General features: G+C 42.2%; 3 protein-coding genes across 3 annotated transcripts; 2 read left to right on the forward strand and 1 right to left on the reverse strand.

The window, feature by feature from the left end:
- The first annotated feature begins 355 nt into the window (after positions 1-355).
- LOC106580834 (protein S100-A1) lies at positions 356-3056 on the forward strand. Its single transcript, XM_014162318.3, has 3 exons — positions 356-454; positions 2023-2182; positions 2615-3056. The coding sequence occupies exons 2-3, from the start codon at positions 2042-2044 to the stop codon at positions 2762-2764; spliced, it is 291 nt and encodes a 96-aa protein (XP_014017793.1). The 5' UTR covers positions 356-454; positions 2023-2041; the 3' UTR covers positions 2765-3056.
- Positions 3057-4066: 1010 nt separating this feature from the next.
- LOC106580823 (methyltransferase-like protein 25B) lies at positions 4067-6449 on the reverse strand. Its single transcript, XM_014162288.3, has 3 exons — positions 6005-6449; positions 5544-5728; positions 4067-5431 (listed from the first exon to the last, which is right to left on the reverse strand). The coding sequence occupies exons 1-2, from the start codon at positions 6232-6234 to the stop codon at positions 5587-5589; spliced, it is 372 nt and encodes a 123-aa protein (XP_014017763.1). The 5' UTR covers positions 6235-6449; the 3' UTR covers positions 4067-5431; positions 5544-5586.
- Positions 6450-7189: 740 nt separating this feature from the next.
- On the forward strand, positions 7190-10878 carry isg20l2 (interferon stimulated exonuclease gene 20-like 2). The gene is made up of 4 exons (XM_014162275.3): positions 7190-7301; positions 7779-8669; positions 9894-10094; positions 10260-10878. The coding sequence occupies exons 2-4, from the start codon at positions 7962-7964 to the stop codon at positions 10359-10361; spliced, it is 1011 nt and encodes a 336-aa protein (XP_014017750.1). The 5' UTR covers positions 7190-7301; positions 7779-7961; the 3' UTR covers positions 10362-10878.
- The last annotated feature ends 5409 nt before the right edge of the window (positions 10879-16287 follow it).

Below are 16287 nucleotides of genomic sequence, written 5' to 3' on the forward strand. Positions count from 1 at the left end.
CCAAACAGAAAACGTTTTGCAAGAGTTTCTATTGGACAAATTCAGGTAGGTCCCGTCGCCGTTTCCTCTGAGTGCATCAGTGAGGTTCTTAAACCGTAAACGGTTTCCGTTGCAACTAAACTCAGAATGGAAGTCCGTAATTTTAGTTGCTTTAAACCAATAGTTCCCATCATTTGAAGACGTCGTTGTTAAATACAGCCTATACGACTGTATACTGAATTGTTTATGCGATAGGCTAATACATTCTGTATAATAATTATAATTAGTAGTTGCACCGTGAAATGTAACCTTACATGGTCAAATGAATTAGGCCTACCTGTGTCATTTGCATCCGTGATGTTGTAGGTTTCACCGGTGGGAGGCGCCTGATTTTAATTTTGTCTCAGGTGAGATGCATAAAAGAGGTAAGATGAGAGTCGACGCCACTTCTGCTTCGTTTGTCATCAGCTTTGAGGTGAGTAGAGAACGTGGTTATGATATATATATATATATATATATATATATATATATATATATATTTTTTTTAACATAACCTGTATGCCTATTTCTTGTTGAGCATATGTACATGTTTGTGCCATGCAGCCTATGGGTTACCAGGTGAGAGAAATCAAATGTCCTTTTTGGGGGAATCTGTAGCATTTGAGTTTCTATTTTATAGTGGTTCTCTTTTGGTTATTGCAATCTGTTTTATAATTAGCTTAAACTAGGCCTACAAAAAGTTCAGCAAATGAGCTTTGGGCCTATACTGAATGGAATAACAGCTATACAGTGTACAAAATATTAGGTAGACCTTCCCCAATTTTTGTCCTAAGAATAGCCTCAATTTGTCAGGGACATGGACTCTACAAGGTAAAAAGCGTTCCGCAGGGATGCTGGCCCATGTTGACACCGACGCTTCCCGCAGTTCTGTAAAGTTGGATGTGCTTTGGGTGGTGGCCCATTCTTAATACAAATGGGGACACTATTGTGCAGCGTTGCATTTCTTGACATACTCAAACTGGTGCGCCTGGCACCTACTTTTCCCTGTTCAAAGGCACTTAAATCTTTTGTCATGCCCTTTCACCCTCAGTGGCACACATACACAATCCATGTCTCAACACTTAAAGTCCTTATTTTAAACTGTTTTTACCCCTTCAACTACAATGAAGTGGATTTAACAAGTGACATCAATAAGGGATAATAGCTTTCACCTGGTCAGTCTGTCATGGAAAGAGCAGGTGTTCCTTATGTTTTGTTCACTCAGTGTACTTTCAGTCAAATTGCCTCAACAGCCCTTGGCATTAATGAGGGTATTTTCACATAGCCGATCACATTTGTAAGGAACAGAACCACAGTCTAAACTTATCAAATAATGCTTGCTTCAGGGGTGTTGTGTGCTTTAGATGCATCAAACATTAGGCCTACACCCTTCAGAGCTTGAATTACTAGGATAGCTGCACACATCACAAAAGAATGGGCTACATTGTTTGTCTCTGGGGATGACAGTTTATAGCTTGTGAAACCATCTATAACCTTACTGAGACAACCAATCGTTTCAGAAGGTTTATCATGGACCCCTGAGAACAGCAAGGTATGACTGTTTCCTCTGTAGGCCCACCAGGGCTGTATTGTTGAAGTGTGCTCACCAGGACAACCAATAGCAATGTCTCATTCTCCTTTGGATCAATATTTTTCAATTCTAGTTGCTGCTGGAGTCGATGTATTATTTAAAGATTTTAATTCATGGGTTGCTAGTTATGATGCCTGTCTAGATCATAATTGACTGTTTTTCAAACACCAAATTTGAAAGGGGATAGAATTTAACAACCCACATGATCATTTTGAACTGGATTAAATGCTAAAAAGAAACTGGCCCCAGTGGCTGTTGCATACAGTTTACAATATTCTACACACTGACAAATGTTTCATATCAAAATAAACAGGAACCAGTAAGGAGTTCACTTCATGCAAATTGACTTCTACTGTATAATCTTATTGTTTATACATTGTCATGGCTTGACCTGTCCCTTACATTTCTTTTAGGTATTCACAGCAGTGTAAAATGGGTTCCAAACTCGAGAGTGCAATGGAGGGGCTAATTCAAGTGTTCCACTCCTACTCTTCAAAAGAAGGGGACAAGTACAAGCTGAGCAAAGTTGAGCTGAAGAATCTGTTGCAGGGTGAACTGAGTGACTTCCTGGCGGTGAGTTTGATTCCTAATGCTGTCCAGTGGAGGGATATGTGGCTTCAATATGACATTCTGTTCAATTACATTTAATCGACATAAACAAAATTAAAACTGCCCCTAAGCAAGTCATACAGGCAAGCATTGGAGAAGTCTTGATTTATTGAACAGTTGCGGGACCCTTCACAATATATTGTACTAGAATAATTTCAATAATACTGTGGCCTTGCCTAGAAATGACACTTATCACCTAGGCATTTCATAGATATAAAATGATTTGATGAGTATAACAATGGCATGAGATCGCGCTTTCCATCTGATTGGCTTTGTGCAATTTTCTGCGCATTGCCTATTCCAATTCTTATCTACAACTGTTCCAAGAGTCATGCGGCTGCTTCTGGTCTGGGCCTACCTTTCAATGCATTAACTGTTTCTACTCCTCTCGCTCAGGCATGCAAAGACCCTATGGTAGTAGAGAAGATCATGAGTGATCTGGATGAAAACAAAGATGGCGAAGTGGACTTCCAGGAGTTTGTCATCTTGGTTTCTGTGCTGACGGTGGCCTGTAACGAGTTCTTTGTACAGGGCCTGAATGAATGAGTTGGGAAACAGTCTGTGACCTCACCTTTCTACTCATTATTCCTTGTTAATAAAAGTAATGCATGTTTTCATTTGATTGAAATAATTGTTTATACTTTTGACAAACAGGCAAATGTTTCAATATTATTGTCACATAGTGGTAATTTCTAACAAAGGCTCTTTTCACTGTTGTAAAATGATTGCTTCTGTAGAGAATCCTGGACTGGGCAGTTTCAGTGTACTATCGCTCTCATTGCACTTATAGTAACATTCTGCTCAGATCAATAAAGGTGATCATTGCTGTCTTTCTAAATGTTAAACTCAGCTCATTGACTTGAATGCGTGTTACTGGTACATGTCTTTTGCATGAACTCTGGGCTGTATGAATCAATCGTCTCAGAGTAGGAGTGCTGATTTAGGATCAGTTTTGCTTTTTCAATCCATGAATAAGCTTACATGGACGGTACGGACTTGATCATAAAACAGCACTTGTACTGAGACTCTTCATATGGCCCCTGGTCTGCCACCTATGCTTAAACGTGGCAAACTGCACCCAACATTTTAGTGAAGGCTTTGTACTGAAATGCACAACACCTTCTGTTTGCACTTTCAGCCAAACACTGTTCTAAAATGACTTCCTGTCAGGTGTGCACTATGCAAATCTCCAGAGATGAAGGGGGGAAAAAAAGTTCCCACAAAGCAGACTGGGGAAACTGATTAGGATGCAGCCAATCTTAATGAAATGCAAAGCTTGATTTTAAATCCATGTAAAAAAGAAACTGCTTTAGAGCATGTGACGATGTGTTGGTGGCAACAACACTGCAGTCTCTGACAACTTAATACTGGAGTCTGGATGCTTCAGTCATTTGCGTTGAACACTCCCTGTAACACTCACGTGTGGTGCAGACAAATTCGAAACATTTGTGGTTCGAGTCAGAGGTACATGATACTGTCTAGAAGGTCATGAGCCATGGATACGACCAATGGTATGTTGCAACTGTTACAGAATGTGGTTGATCATGATGTAACTCTAGCTGGTTGAATAAATCTAATGGCACCACCCTGGACCAACAAACTAGGTCTGTGGATAAGATTTGACGTCTAGAGCTTGCTGGCTTAAAATATGAGCGTGCACTTAGCAAGATGTCAGGGTTTCATGTATGACTGCTGCGTAAAATACATTGGCCACATTAAACTAATCCTTCAATCGGCCTTCAAAACGACTGTACAGGTCGATTGAGTGTCAGTGTGTCAATCCCTGAGAAAATACATGACAGTGACCACTGGAAACGGGCTTTGAAAAATAACTAAGAATTCATCAGGTGAAATCTAAATACTAGTCTTTATTCATTGCCACAATTTGCCAGAAAAGGGGTACATTCTCTCAAAAGCAATTTTGTCCAGACAATATGGAAAAGCAATTGCATTACATGTATGGTTGCGTGCCCTCCACTTTCCACATTCTGTGATGAAATATTAGTCATTTGACTCTGGCCATGTCCGAATACCCATACTTGCGTTCTAAATAGGCCATTTTGAGTATGCAAAAGTTTTATAGTATGTGACATTTTGAAAATCAAGTATACTTTAAATGTCCAGATGTCATACCTATTTCAGCTTTGAGAACCAGATATGGGGATGTGCTACCAAAATTAACCAATAACACGAAACAATGCAATTGTGCATGACGCATTCTCAGTATGGGAAAACATTTTATAGTATGTAATTTTCAAAAATCAGGTATGGTTTAAATGTTACTAATTTCAGCTCATCTAGTAGAATTTCATGCACATTTTTCCACAATGCATTGGAAGAGGTAGGCTGTGAGTGATTGGCTACTTGGAGAACTAGGACCTAACAAAATTAGGCAACTTAATTGGGAAGATGCCTAATAGCGAAGCTTCTGCGGTGGTGTTCAAATGTACTGTAGGCCAAGTAGTTTTTGTTCTCTTTAAAATGATCATGCGTGTTGCATCATAGGCTACATCTTGTGAAAACATTTTTTATTTACCCAAAGTGGATTTTTGTTCTCATTAAAGTATTGTTCATTAGAGGTTTTAAACGAAACCATCTTTAGATTTTTTAATGCATCAGCAGTGGGGACTCGGGATGTGGCTGCGTTATTGATGTCATGTTAATCAGGCCTTTTGATTTGAACATATGGATTGTTTTAGGTTTGTAGGCTAGGCTACCTATTTAATTTATGGATCAAGCCTTAGCAGTCATTCTGATCTCGTTCCCAATTATCAGTGCTTTAGTTTTATGTTGCTGTCCAACAGTTTTGAATCTGCGATGCACCGGACTGTCTACGTTTTTTGTTGTTGATTTGAACATTTGAAAAGTTTTGGTGTGTGTACTAGGGTATTTGATTTAGTGTATATATGCACTTGGGTTTCACTAAATATGTTAATGAAACCAAATCCAGATTTAAAGTGCCTTTGAACGGAGTATGGTAGAAGGTGCCAGTCGCACCGGTTTGTGTCAAGAACTGCAACACTGCTGGGTTTTCACACGGATATTCGGACACAGATACTCACTTCTAAACTTCCACTCCAAAATCTTTGAGGACCAATGAGTAAGGTAGTAAACTCTGAACACAACACACGGTTTTAGAGGTGTCAAAGCCATCAGTACCAGGTTTCAGGGTCAACGCAGGGTCAAAGAATGGCACCAGCTGACTCTTTATACCTACACCAACAATCAAGCAATAACAAATAACACCTTTACTGTTAGCACTGGGCCCATGTATGGAATCCAGATACAAGATCTGATAACACACAGTCTCTGTACATTTCCTCACCTTTCTCCTGGAGGTATAGCATCCTGTCCAGCAGCACCAGTGTCTACACCACCGGTGCCAGTAGCAGAGCCACGCTGAAGTATACCACCACACGACCCTCCTGCCTCAGCATGGCCCCCACTCTGCAGGTGTCCAGGGGCAGGTCAGGGGGCAGGCCAACGCGGGGCAGACCCAGACGGGCATACCTGTGGGTACATGGTGAGAGGGGGTCAGGGGTACATATAAGATAGATGATCATGTTTGACCTAAAGGCTATATAGAGAGAATGCAGCTACTGAATTCCTAAATGTGATCATCAAAATGATTATCATTTTACACAAGGATAATACCAAATTGTAAAGGTTTTTCTGAGACATATGCAAGGATACATTTCTTAGGTTTTCATCCTAACATACAGTGAAAGCTGCTGCCTAATGATACAGACTGAAGAGGTATGGATACAAACTTGTGTAAACACTCACTCTGTAAAGGGTAGTAGATGTGCTTTCTTTATCGCCTGGACTCCGGGCCTGCGCAGCTCTGGCTTCACCTCCCTGATAACTGTCTCAAGGGTTGCCCGATAACAGTGCATCCTTAGCAACCCACTCTCCTCCCGCAGCCTGTGCACGTAGTCCTCTATGGCGTGACATGCCCCCTCCCGCGCTTTATAGGACAGCTGATGTCCCAGCAACCCCTGCACCCAGGAGCTCATTGGGTAGCCAAACTCTGAGTGATATGTCTCATTGGTGGGCAAAGGGGAAAGGGGAGGGGCTATGAGGCCAGGGGGGTTTGGGTTCTAGCTGGTGGTGATCTTCATGTAGCAAAACGCAACTGAGGTGATGCCACGAACGTGAGGGCAGCTGGCAAAGTGGCGAAGGAGGGTGGCACTGAGGTCCCCTCAGGCATGGAGGCCCGTTAGGATAAAATCTGGACATCCCTGCCCCTCTTCCACAGGGCAGACAACAACTTCAGTGGATGAACACTCTTGGCAGAGTGGGTGGACATATGGGCCTTGCCCGGCTTTAGTCTTGCAGAACCGTTTTGGAAACGAGAGTGAGCTAGACCAGGGTTCATGTTTTACACTAGTAAAATAGTTTGTACATGCATTGTCAATAACACATTAATTGATGAGTAGCTAGAGAAATCTATCCAGGGGCCCTTTGAGAAAGGGATCAAGCATCATGGGAGCGTGTAGGGTGAAGTTGCCTCTAGACGCTGACCTTTGATCAGTTTTGCATTTTTCCAAATAATCGTTTAGGTCAGGATTGAGGGAGGGGAAGTTGATCCTAGATCTGTAGGGGAAACTTCAACCTGAAGCGGAGGACTCAAGACTTGATAGCATTATATCACGTGATCATCTTATAATCAAATAACCGTATAAGAACCTACAGCAGCATAACTTAGCTTAGAAATAGAATGCGTTGCTTGCTACGTACAATTATGAAGGAATCGGAGATGTGTTTGTATGTCGGCAGAAAATATGTAAGATTTCTTGCCAACTCTGCTGCTCTGCTGAAAGTGTCCGAGAGCACATCATTCAACCGTCGCATCCGCAACTGACTGGCTACAACAACCGGTTATGAATTGTGAACATTAAACATTTCAACAATACGCTATTTCAACAGAGTCGGAGTGAAAGACTTTTATATAACGACGATAAGAAATAAGTGTTTGTAGCTCTTCCTCACAGCGCACACCCATCATGTGTATCACAACACGACCTCTGAACCGGAAGTAGTCGGCTGTTAAGGAAGTCGGAGCATGGTGCTATGTTTATAGGTCGGTGTATATGTGTAATTTGTTGTATAACGCTGATTTGTGCACCACCATATTATCATGATACAATATGAGTGAAGACATACAGTTAAATTAGTCTGTCTGGAGAATAGAGTTTCATTCCTAGCTGTTTCGGGAATCTTAGCATTAGAGCTAGCTAGTATTACTATAGCTAGTTAGCTAGCTAGCCAATGACCCAATTCTAGCTCGCCTAAACCGTATTTTTGACTGTAATATCATCCTGACAGCTAACGTTTACACTACACGGATTACACATACTCTTCGAAAATACCTAACGTTAATTGTGGCTAGCTAGCTACGTGGGCTCAATGGGTTTCATACTAAGCTAGTACCAAACTAGCAAAATTATATAAACAGCTAACTAGCTGGCTTCTCTGTTTGTCATGACTAGAATGTTTTCCTACAATTTCAGACATACCATCTGCTTTGTTAACAGAACTCAATTTTGTTTTTGTCCAGGTATTACAATACCGCTTCCATTGATGTCATGATAATTGGGCCAGAATGACATTTGATTAAAGCAAATATTTGAACCTTTTGCACAGCAGTGAATGCCTGTATGTCCTGTTGAAGGGAGTGGGACGTAAACAGTTTTAGTCCAAGAACAAACCCAGCTCCAGCTGAGGAAGATTCCCCTCCAAGATGTCTGACATTATGTTAAACCTGGACTGTTCTGGCAGCAGTGGACGCTGTAAGGACTCATCGGGAAGCAACAAACACAAGGCATTCATCAACAGGCGGCGACTCTTGGAGAAAAAGGGTTACCTCAACAAAAAGCAGAACCAGCACAATCACAGAGAGGGGAATAAACATCAGGGCCCACCTCCCTGGCGCAATGGGGCCAACCGGCCGTCTCAACCCAATGCTGCACATAACAAAAGCATTGCTCACACGCAGAATACTCACAGTAAAAGTTCATATCACATACCCAGGTCAGATCATGCTAGAAGCGTTGCTTCCAAGCCTGCATCATCCACAAGCAGCTCAACATCCTTGACCATAACTGTGGAGAATTCCACCAATCCTGAGCAATCCACTTCGACTATCACCCCGGGGCACCAAACCCCACCCACCAGGACTGTTGCCCGCTGTGCCCCTGTCCCAAGGGGGTCGGCCCCCCTTTGTAACCCCCTGAAGTACCTTGCCTTGGACTGTGAGATGGTTGGCACGGGCCCCAAGGGTCGCAACAGTGAGCTGGCACGATGCAGTATTGTCTCCTATGATGGAGACGTGGTGTATGACAAGTACATTAAGCCCACCAACGCAGTCACTGACTACCGGACTCGTTGGAGTGGCATCTCCTGGCATCAACTGGTCAAAGCCATGCCATTTCAACATGCCAGGAAGGAGGTAAGAAGGCTCCCGGAAGAGAATGTTCAAAGGAGGATGAAAAATATGTTTTCCGTTTAACCTTTTTCCACCGTAAAGGACCTATGAGCATATCAAATTGGGTGTCAAATGAAAGCTAAGAGTCTATATTTTGGGGAAATGAAGGCATAGATACATTTTTCAACCATTATCCATCTTGAAAATGGGATATTAGCAAAGGCTTTGATTTCTGGATAAACGGATGGAAAAGGGGTCTTAGAAAACATATACCAGAAAAAGTCTTAAAAGGTATCAGAAATACATCAAAACACAGTAATGTTGACGTAAAGACCCCTGCCAACTAATATCAACACTTGTCATTCATTTTGAACTGGACTGTTTTTTCAGCATGAGCGGTCATGAGTAGATGCGCTTTTTTTTTAGATCAAAGCGAGAGCTACGTGTAGTGACGTGTGCATATTTGTTCATATCCTTTGCTAGTTAGTGAGTTATTAGCCCAGTTATAGATCATTTGTAGTCGGCAATGGAGGATTGATTGCTTCCTACAAGAGCACAAAATGTAAGCATTGTCTTTGAAAAGCGAGTCAGGTAAATAGCTTTGTAGTGTTGTATTTTGAGACAGGCTTGAATAAGCTAAGTAGCCAATAGGCAGGGTAGCATAATTTGTCTGATTCACTGTAGCAATGGTATGGGAATAATTATGCATTTTATTTTGTGAAGTGGTTTCTTGCATCAAACAACACAACCTTTTTTGTTGTCTTATCTGAAGGTCAAGTGGATTAACAGGTTAATGTCGAGCCCTGCAGGTTTTTTCCCCCCAAAGTCTCATGTAACGTAGGCCTACATTGAACCCCACACATTGGCTGCTACTGTTGATTTTGATGGTAGGACTACATTATTATCAAATACTCACAGTAGCCTACTTGACCACTGTTAAAACTAACCTAAAGCGGGAACAGCATCATTGTTCACAGTAAACGCGTGCCGGAAATTGCACTGAATTTTTCAACGTTCAAGTTTGCACTCAGCAGACCTGAAATTTGCTCAGTGATACTTTTTTTTTAGAGGGAACATTGGTTGTATGGTTTTTTGGTTTTTGTTTGGCATATATTTTCAAGTGAAAAAACTGAGTCAAAGCGTAAATCTGTTACAGTGGAATTGCCCCTTATTCTATTTGGACCTTTACTTTGCTAAACATGACCATGATATCATTTGATCTCTTATTTGTATTCCCCCCTCCTATAGATACTGAAGATCCTTGCAGGAAAGGTAGTGATAGGGCATGCTGTCCACAATGACTTCAAGTCCCTGAGTTACAGTCACCCTGCTGTCTTAACGCGGGACACATCCCGCATTCCTCTCCTCAACCAGAAGGCTGGCTTTCCAGAGAAAGATGTTGCCTCACTGAAAAGACTCACCAAGGCCCTGTTCAACCGCAACATCCAGGTGAGAAGAGACTTCTGATTGAAATGGGATTGATTTGAATATAATCTACAGTGATTCAGTCTGGGTTGTTCTTTCTTGTCTCGACAAAAGTAGTAAGCTAATAAACCTCTTATTGTGTAGCTTATGTTATTTTGTAGTAACAAGGAATTCCCCTTGTGTTCTCAGACTGGGAAGAAGGGGCACTCGTCCGTGGAGGATGCCAAAGCCACCATGGAACTGTACAAAGTTGTGGAGGTGGAGTGGGAGAGGACCTTAGCCTCCAAATAAAAAAAGCCAGTGAAAGCCTGTATGGACTGAACTGGTGAAAGGGTTGAGAGATGGTATGGACGTATCATGTTTAACATAATTTGAACATTCAGAAATCACTATCAGGTCTTCCACTTCTCACCTCAGCCACTTCTGTCTCTTTTTCTACTTCCGTAAAAAAAACAGTTGCCTTCAGGGTTGCAGTTGTTTATTTTGTGGTGGATGACCTATGGCACAAGATGGCAGTCCTCTACCACAAGGGTGCAGTCTATTTTCTCGGTTTTATTAATGAATTCCTAATACAGTACTGTCATGTTGTTTTGCTTTGAATTGTCTAGAGTTATTTGTTCAGGCATTTCTATTTTATATATTAAATTGTTAACATACAGTATCTCAGTACATCATGTACATGTTCATTTTGACAGGTGAAAGTAAAATAGATTTTAATACAACTGCAGTATAATGAAGAAATTGGTTTTAAACAATTATTGTAATGGCAAACATGGCAAAAAAAGAAATAAATGACCATTGCAAACTTTTACGCCTACATTACTTATTGATATAATGAATGGCGCCAAAGAACATGGCTGACGTTTTACATTCTCCCAACCAATTGTGCTATTTTGTATTTTTTTTTTGCGTTTTGTGTAACTTGTTTTTTTACTTATTGTGTACATAATGTTGCTGCTACCGTCTCTTATGACCGAAAATAACTTCTGGACATCAGAAAAGCGATTACTCACAGCAGACTGGAAGAAACTTTCCTTTAACGAGTCCGACGAGAAGGATATCCTGATTTCACTGGAACAGGCCCAGATCCACGCCTTTTGCGTGAAGAAAAGATGCCGGAAAAGTGGCCGCAGATCAGGCATCCTTCTGAGAATCCGGAGACGAGCGAGTTAACTCCCACTGCCTTCCATTCTTCTTGCTAACGTGCAATCATTGGAAAATAAAATTGATGACCTACGATTAAGACTATCCTACCATAGTGCCCATAAAGCTCATCGCTAAGGACTCTGGGACTAAACACATCCCTCTGCAACTGGATCCTGGACTTCCTGACGGGCTTCCCCCAAGTGGTAAGAGTAGGCAACAACACGTCTGCCACGCTGATCCTCCACACTGGGGCTCCCCAGGGGTGTGTACTTAGTCCCCTCCTGTATTCCCTGTTCACCCACAACTGTGTGGCCAAACACGACTCCAACACCATCATTAAGTTTGCTGACGACACAACAGTGGTGGGCCTGATCACCGACAACGATGAGACAGACTATAGGGTGGAGGTCAGAGAACTAGCAGTGTGGTGCCAGAACAATAACCTCTCCCTCAATGTGAGCAAGACTAAGGAGCTGATCGTGGACTACAAGAGAAGGCGGGCCGAACAGGCCCTCATTAACATCGACGGGGCTGTAGTGGAGCAGGTTGAGAGTTTCATGTTCCTTGGTGTCCACATCACCAACGAGCTTACATGGTCCAAACACACCAAGACAGTTGTGAAGAGTGCACGACAAAACCTATTCCTTTTCAGGAAACTGAAAAGATTTGGCATGGGTCCCCAGATCCTCAAAAGGTTCTACAGCTGCACCATCGAGAGCATCCTGACCGGTTGCATCACCGCCTGGTATGGCAACTGCTCGGCATCTGACCGTAAGGCGCTACAGAGGGTCGTGCGAACGGCCCAGTACATCACTAGGCCAAGCTTCCTGCCATCCAGGACCTACAGTTGAAGTCGAAAGTTTACATGCACTTAGGTTGGAGTCATTAAAACTCGTTTTTCAACCACTCCACACATTTCTTGTTAACAAACTATAGTTTTGGCAAGTCAGTTAGGACATCTACTTTGTGAATTACACAAGTCATTTTTCCAACAATTGTTTACTAACACAAGTGAGAGATTATTTCACTAATAACTCACAATTCCAGTGGGTCAGAAGTTTACATACACTAAGTTGACTGTGCCTTTAAACAGCTTGGAAAATTCCAGAAAATGATGTCATGGCTTTAGAAGCTTCTGATAGGCTAATTGACATCATTTGAGTCAATTGGAAGTATACCTGTGGATGTATTTTAAGGCCTACCTTCAAACTCAGTGCCTCTTTGCTTGACATTATGGGAAAATCAAAAGATATCAGCCAAGACCTCAGAAAAAAAATTGTAGACCTCCACAAGTCAGGTTCATCATTGGGAGCGATTTCCAAACGCCTGAATGTACCACGTTCGTCTGTACAAACAATAGTATGCAGGTATAAACACCATGGGACCACTCAGCCATCCTAGAGATGAACGTACTTTGGTGTGAAAAGTGCAAATCAATCCCAGAACAATAGCAAAGGACATTGTGAAGATGCTGGAGGAAACAGGTACAAAAGTGTCTATATCCACAGTAAAATGAGTCCTATTTTGACATAACCTGAAAGGCCGCTCAGCAAGGAAGAAGCCATTGCTCCAAAACCACCATAGAAAAAGCCAGACTACAGTTTGCAACTGCACATAAGGACAAAGATTGTACTTTTTGGGGAAATGTCCTCTGGTCTGATGAAACAAAAATAGAACTGTTTGGCCATAATGACCATCGTTAATTTTGGAGGAAAAAGCCGAAGAACACCATCCCAACTGTGAAGCACGGGGATGGCAGCATCATGTTGTGGGGGTGCTTTGCTGCAGGAGGGACTAGTGCACTTCACAAAGTAGATGGCATCATGAGGATGGAAAACTCTGTGGATATATTGAAGCAACATCTCAAGTCATCAGTCAGGAAGTTAAAGCTTGGTCGAAAATGGGTCTTCCAAATGGACAATGACCCCAAGCATACTTCCAAAGTTTTGGCAAAATGGCTTAAGGACAACAAAGTCATGGTATTGGAGTGGCCATCACAAAGCCCTGACCTCAATCCTATAGAAAATGTGTGGTCAGAACTTGAAAAGCGTGTACGAGCAAGGAGGCATAGAAACCTGACTCAGTTACACCAGCTCTGTCAGGAGGAATGGGCCAAAATTCCCCCAACTTATTGTGGGAGGGTTGTGGAAGGCTACCCGAAACGTTTGACCTAAGTTAAACAATTTAAAGGCAATGCTACCAAATACTAATTGAGTGTATGTAAACTTCTGACCCACTGGTAATGTGATGAAAGAAATAAAAGCTGAAATAAATAATTCTCTCTACTATTATTCTGACGTTTCACATTCTTAAAATAAAGTGGTGATCCTAACTGACCTAAGACAGGGAATTTTTACTAGGATTAAATGTCAGGAATTGTGAAAACTGAGTTTAAATGTATTTGGCTAAGGTGTATGTAAACTTCTGACTTCAACTGTATATAATTGGCGGTATCAGAAGGAAGCCCATAAAATTGTCAGACTCCAGTCACCCAAGTTATAGACTGTTTTCTCTGCTACCGCATGGCAAGGAGTACCAGAGCGCCAATTCTAGAACCAAAAGGCTCCTCAACAGCTTCTACCCCCATGCCATAAGACTGCTGAGCAATTCATAAAATCGCCACCGGGACAATTTACATTGACCCCCCCCCCCCCCCTTTTTGTACACTGCTGCTACTCGCTGTTTGTTTGTTACCTATGCATAGTCACTTCGCCACCCACCTACAGTGAGGGAAAAAAGTATTTGATCCCCTGCTGACTTTGTACATTCTCCCACTGACAAAGAAATAATCAGTCTATAATTTTAATGGTAGGTTTATTTGAACAGTGAGAGACAGAATAACAACAAAAAAATCCAGAAAAACACTTCAAAAATGTTATAAAATGATTTGCATTTTAATGAGGGAAATAAGTATTTCACCCCTCTGCAAAACATGACTTAGTACTTGGTGGCAAAACCCTTGTTGGCTATCACAGAGGTCAGACGTTTCTTGTAGTTGGCCACCAGGTTTGCACACATCTCAGGAGGGATTTTGTCCCACTCCTCTTTGCAGATCTTCTCCAAGTCATTAAGGTTTCGAGGCTGACGTTTGGCAACTCGAACCTTCAGCTCCCTCCACAGATTTTCTATGGGATTAAGGTCTAGAGACTGGCTAGGCCACTCCAGGACCTTAATGTGCTTCTTCTTGAGCCACTCCTTTGTTGCTTTGGCCGTGTGTTTTGGGTCATTGTCATGCTGGAATACCTATCCATGACCCATTTTCAATGCCCTGGCTGAGGGAAGGAGGTTCTCACCCAAGATTTGACGGTACATGGCCCCGTCCATCATCCCTTTGATACGGTGAAGTTGTCCTGTCCCCTTAGCAGAAAAACACCCCCAAAGCATAATGTTTCCACTTCCATGTTTGACGGTGGGGATGGTGTTCTTGGGGTCATAGGCAGCATTCCTCCTCCTCCAAACACGGCAAGTTGAGTTGATGCCAGAGGTCTCCATTTTGGTCTCATCTGACCACAACACTTTCACCCAGTTGTCCTCTGAATCATTCAGATGTTCATTGGCAAACTTCAGACGGGCATGTATATGTGCTTTCTTGAGCAGGGGGACCTTGCGGGCGCTGCAGGATTTCAGTCCTTCACGGCGTAGTGTGTTAACAATTGTTTTCTTGGTGACTATGGTCCCAGCTGCCTTGAGATCATTGACAAGATCCTCCCGTGTAGTTCTGGGCTGATTCCTCACCATTCTCATGATCATTGCAACTCCACGAGGTGAGATCTTGCATGGAGCCCCAGGCCGAGGGAGATTGACAGTTCTTTTGTGTTTCTTCCATTTGCGAATAATCGCACCAACTGTTGTCACCTTCTCACCAAGCTGCTTGGCGATGGTCTTGTAGCCCATTCCAGCCTTGTGTAGGTCTACAATCTTGTCCCTGACATCCTTGGAGAGCTCTTTGGTCTTGGCCATGGTGGAGAGTTTGGAATCTGATTGATTGATTGCTTCTGTGGACAGGTGTCTTTTATACAGGTAACAAACTGAGATTCGGAGCACTCCCTTTAAGAGTGTGCTCCTAATCTAAACTCGCTACCTGTATAAAAGACACCTGGGAGCCAGAAATCTTTCTGATTGAGAGGGGGTCAAATACTTATTTCCCTTATTTAAATGCAAATCAATTTATAACATTTTTGACATGCATTTTTCTGGATTTTTTTGTTGTTATTCTGTCTCTCACTGTTCAAATAAACCTACCATTAAAATTATAGACTGATCATTTCTTTGTCAGTGGGCAAACGTACAAAATCAGCAGGGGATCAAATACTTTTTTCCCTCACTGTACATGTACAGATTATCTCAACTAGCCTGTACCCCTGCACACTGACTCGGTACTGGTGCCCCATGTATATAGCCTCGTTATTCTTATTGTGTTACTTTTTATTTTACTCTGCTTGGTAAATATTTTCTTCTTGAACTGCACTGTTGGTTAAGGGCTTGTAAGTAAGCATTTCACGGTAAAGTCTACAATTGTTGTATTCGGCGCATGTGACAAAGTTTGATTTGATTTGATAATAACCATTACACAAAGGCAATTGTATGTCTGTCCAGGGACTTAAGATTGAACAGGGGTTTCCAGAATCTTTCCAAAAGGGTTCTTGTGAAAGTAGACTGTGGTCCTATTGACTCACAACTGGTAACAAGACACCGTTCAACACAACAGTGTGCCAGACCAGTGTGATTAGACTACAGCCCCAGTAGTCATTAAACCAACCTCATGCATTGTCGTCCAGTTGTTTCTTTTCAGTGGATAATGTAGCGACGCATTAGGTCAATGGCAATACTCAATTAAAAGCATTTGTGTCAAATCTAAAAACAATTTCAACTCGAAATCACATTTATTCATGTTACTGTTGTTGACTTATACTTCAGTGCTGTGGGACCCATAAAGAGAGGCCCCTGTTGTACCTTCTGCCTGGGTCAGGGTGTGAAACGCGTGCTACTGCCTTTGGCTGTTTTGTTTTCCCCCCTCCCTCATTGAAGTCCTATGCTAGGTATTCAAGGAGAACCGTTCTGATCTTCTCAT

This window comes from Salmo salar, chromosome 02, assembly GCF_965601325.2.
Source record: "Salmo salar chromosome 02, fSalSal1, whole genome shotgun sequence".
Classification (NCBI taxonomy): Eukaryota; Metazoa; Chordata; class Actinopteri; order Salmoniformes; family Salmonidae; genus Salmo; species Salmo salar.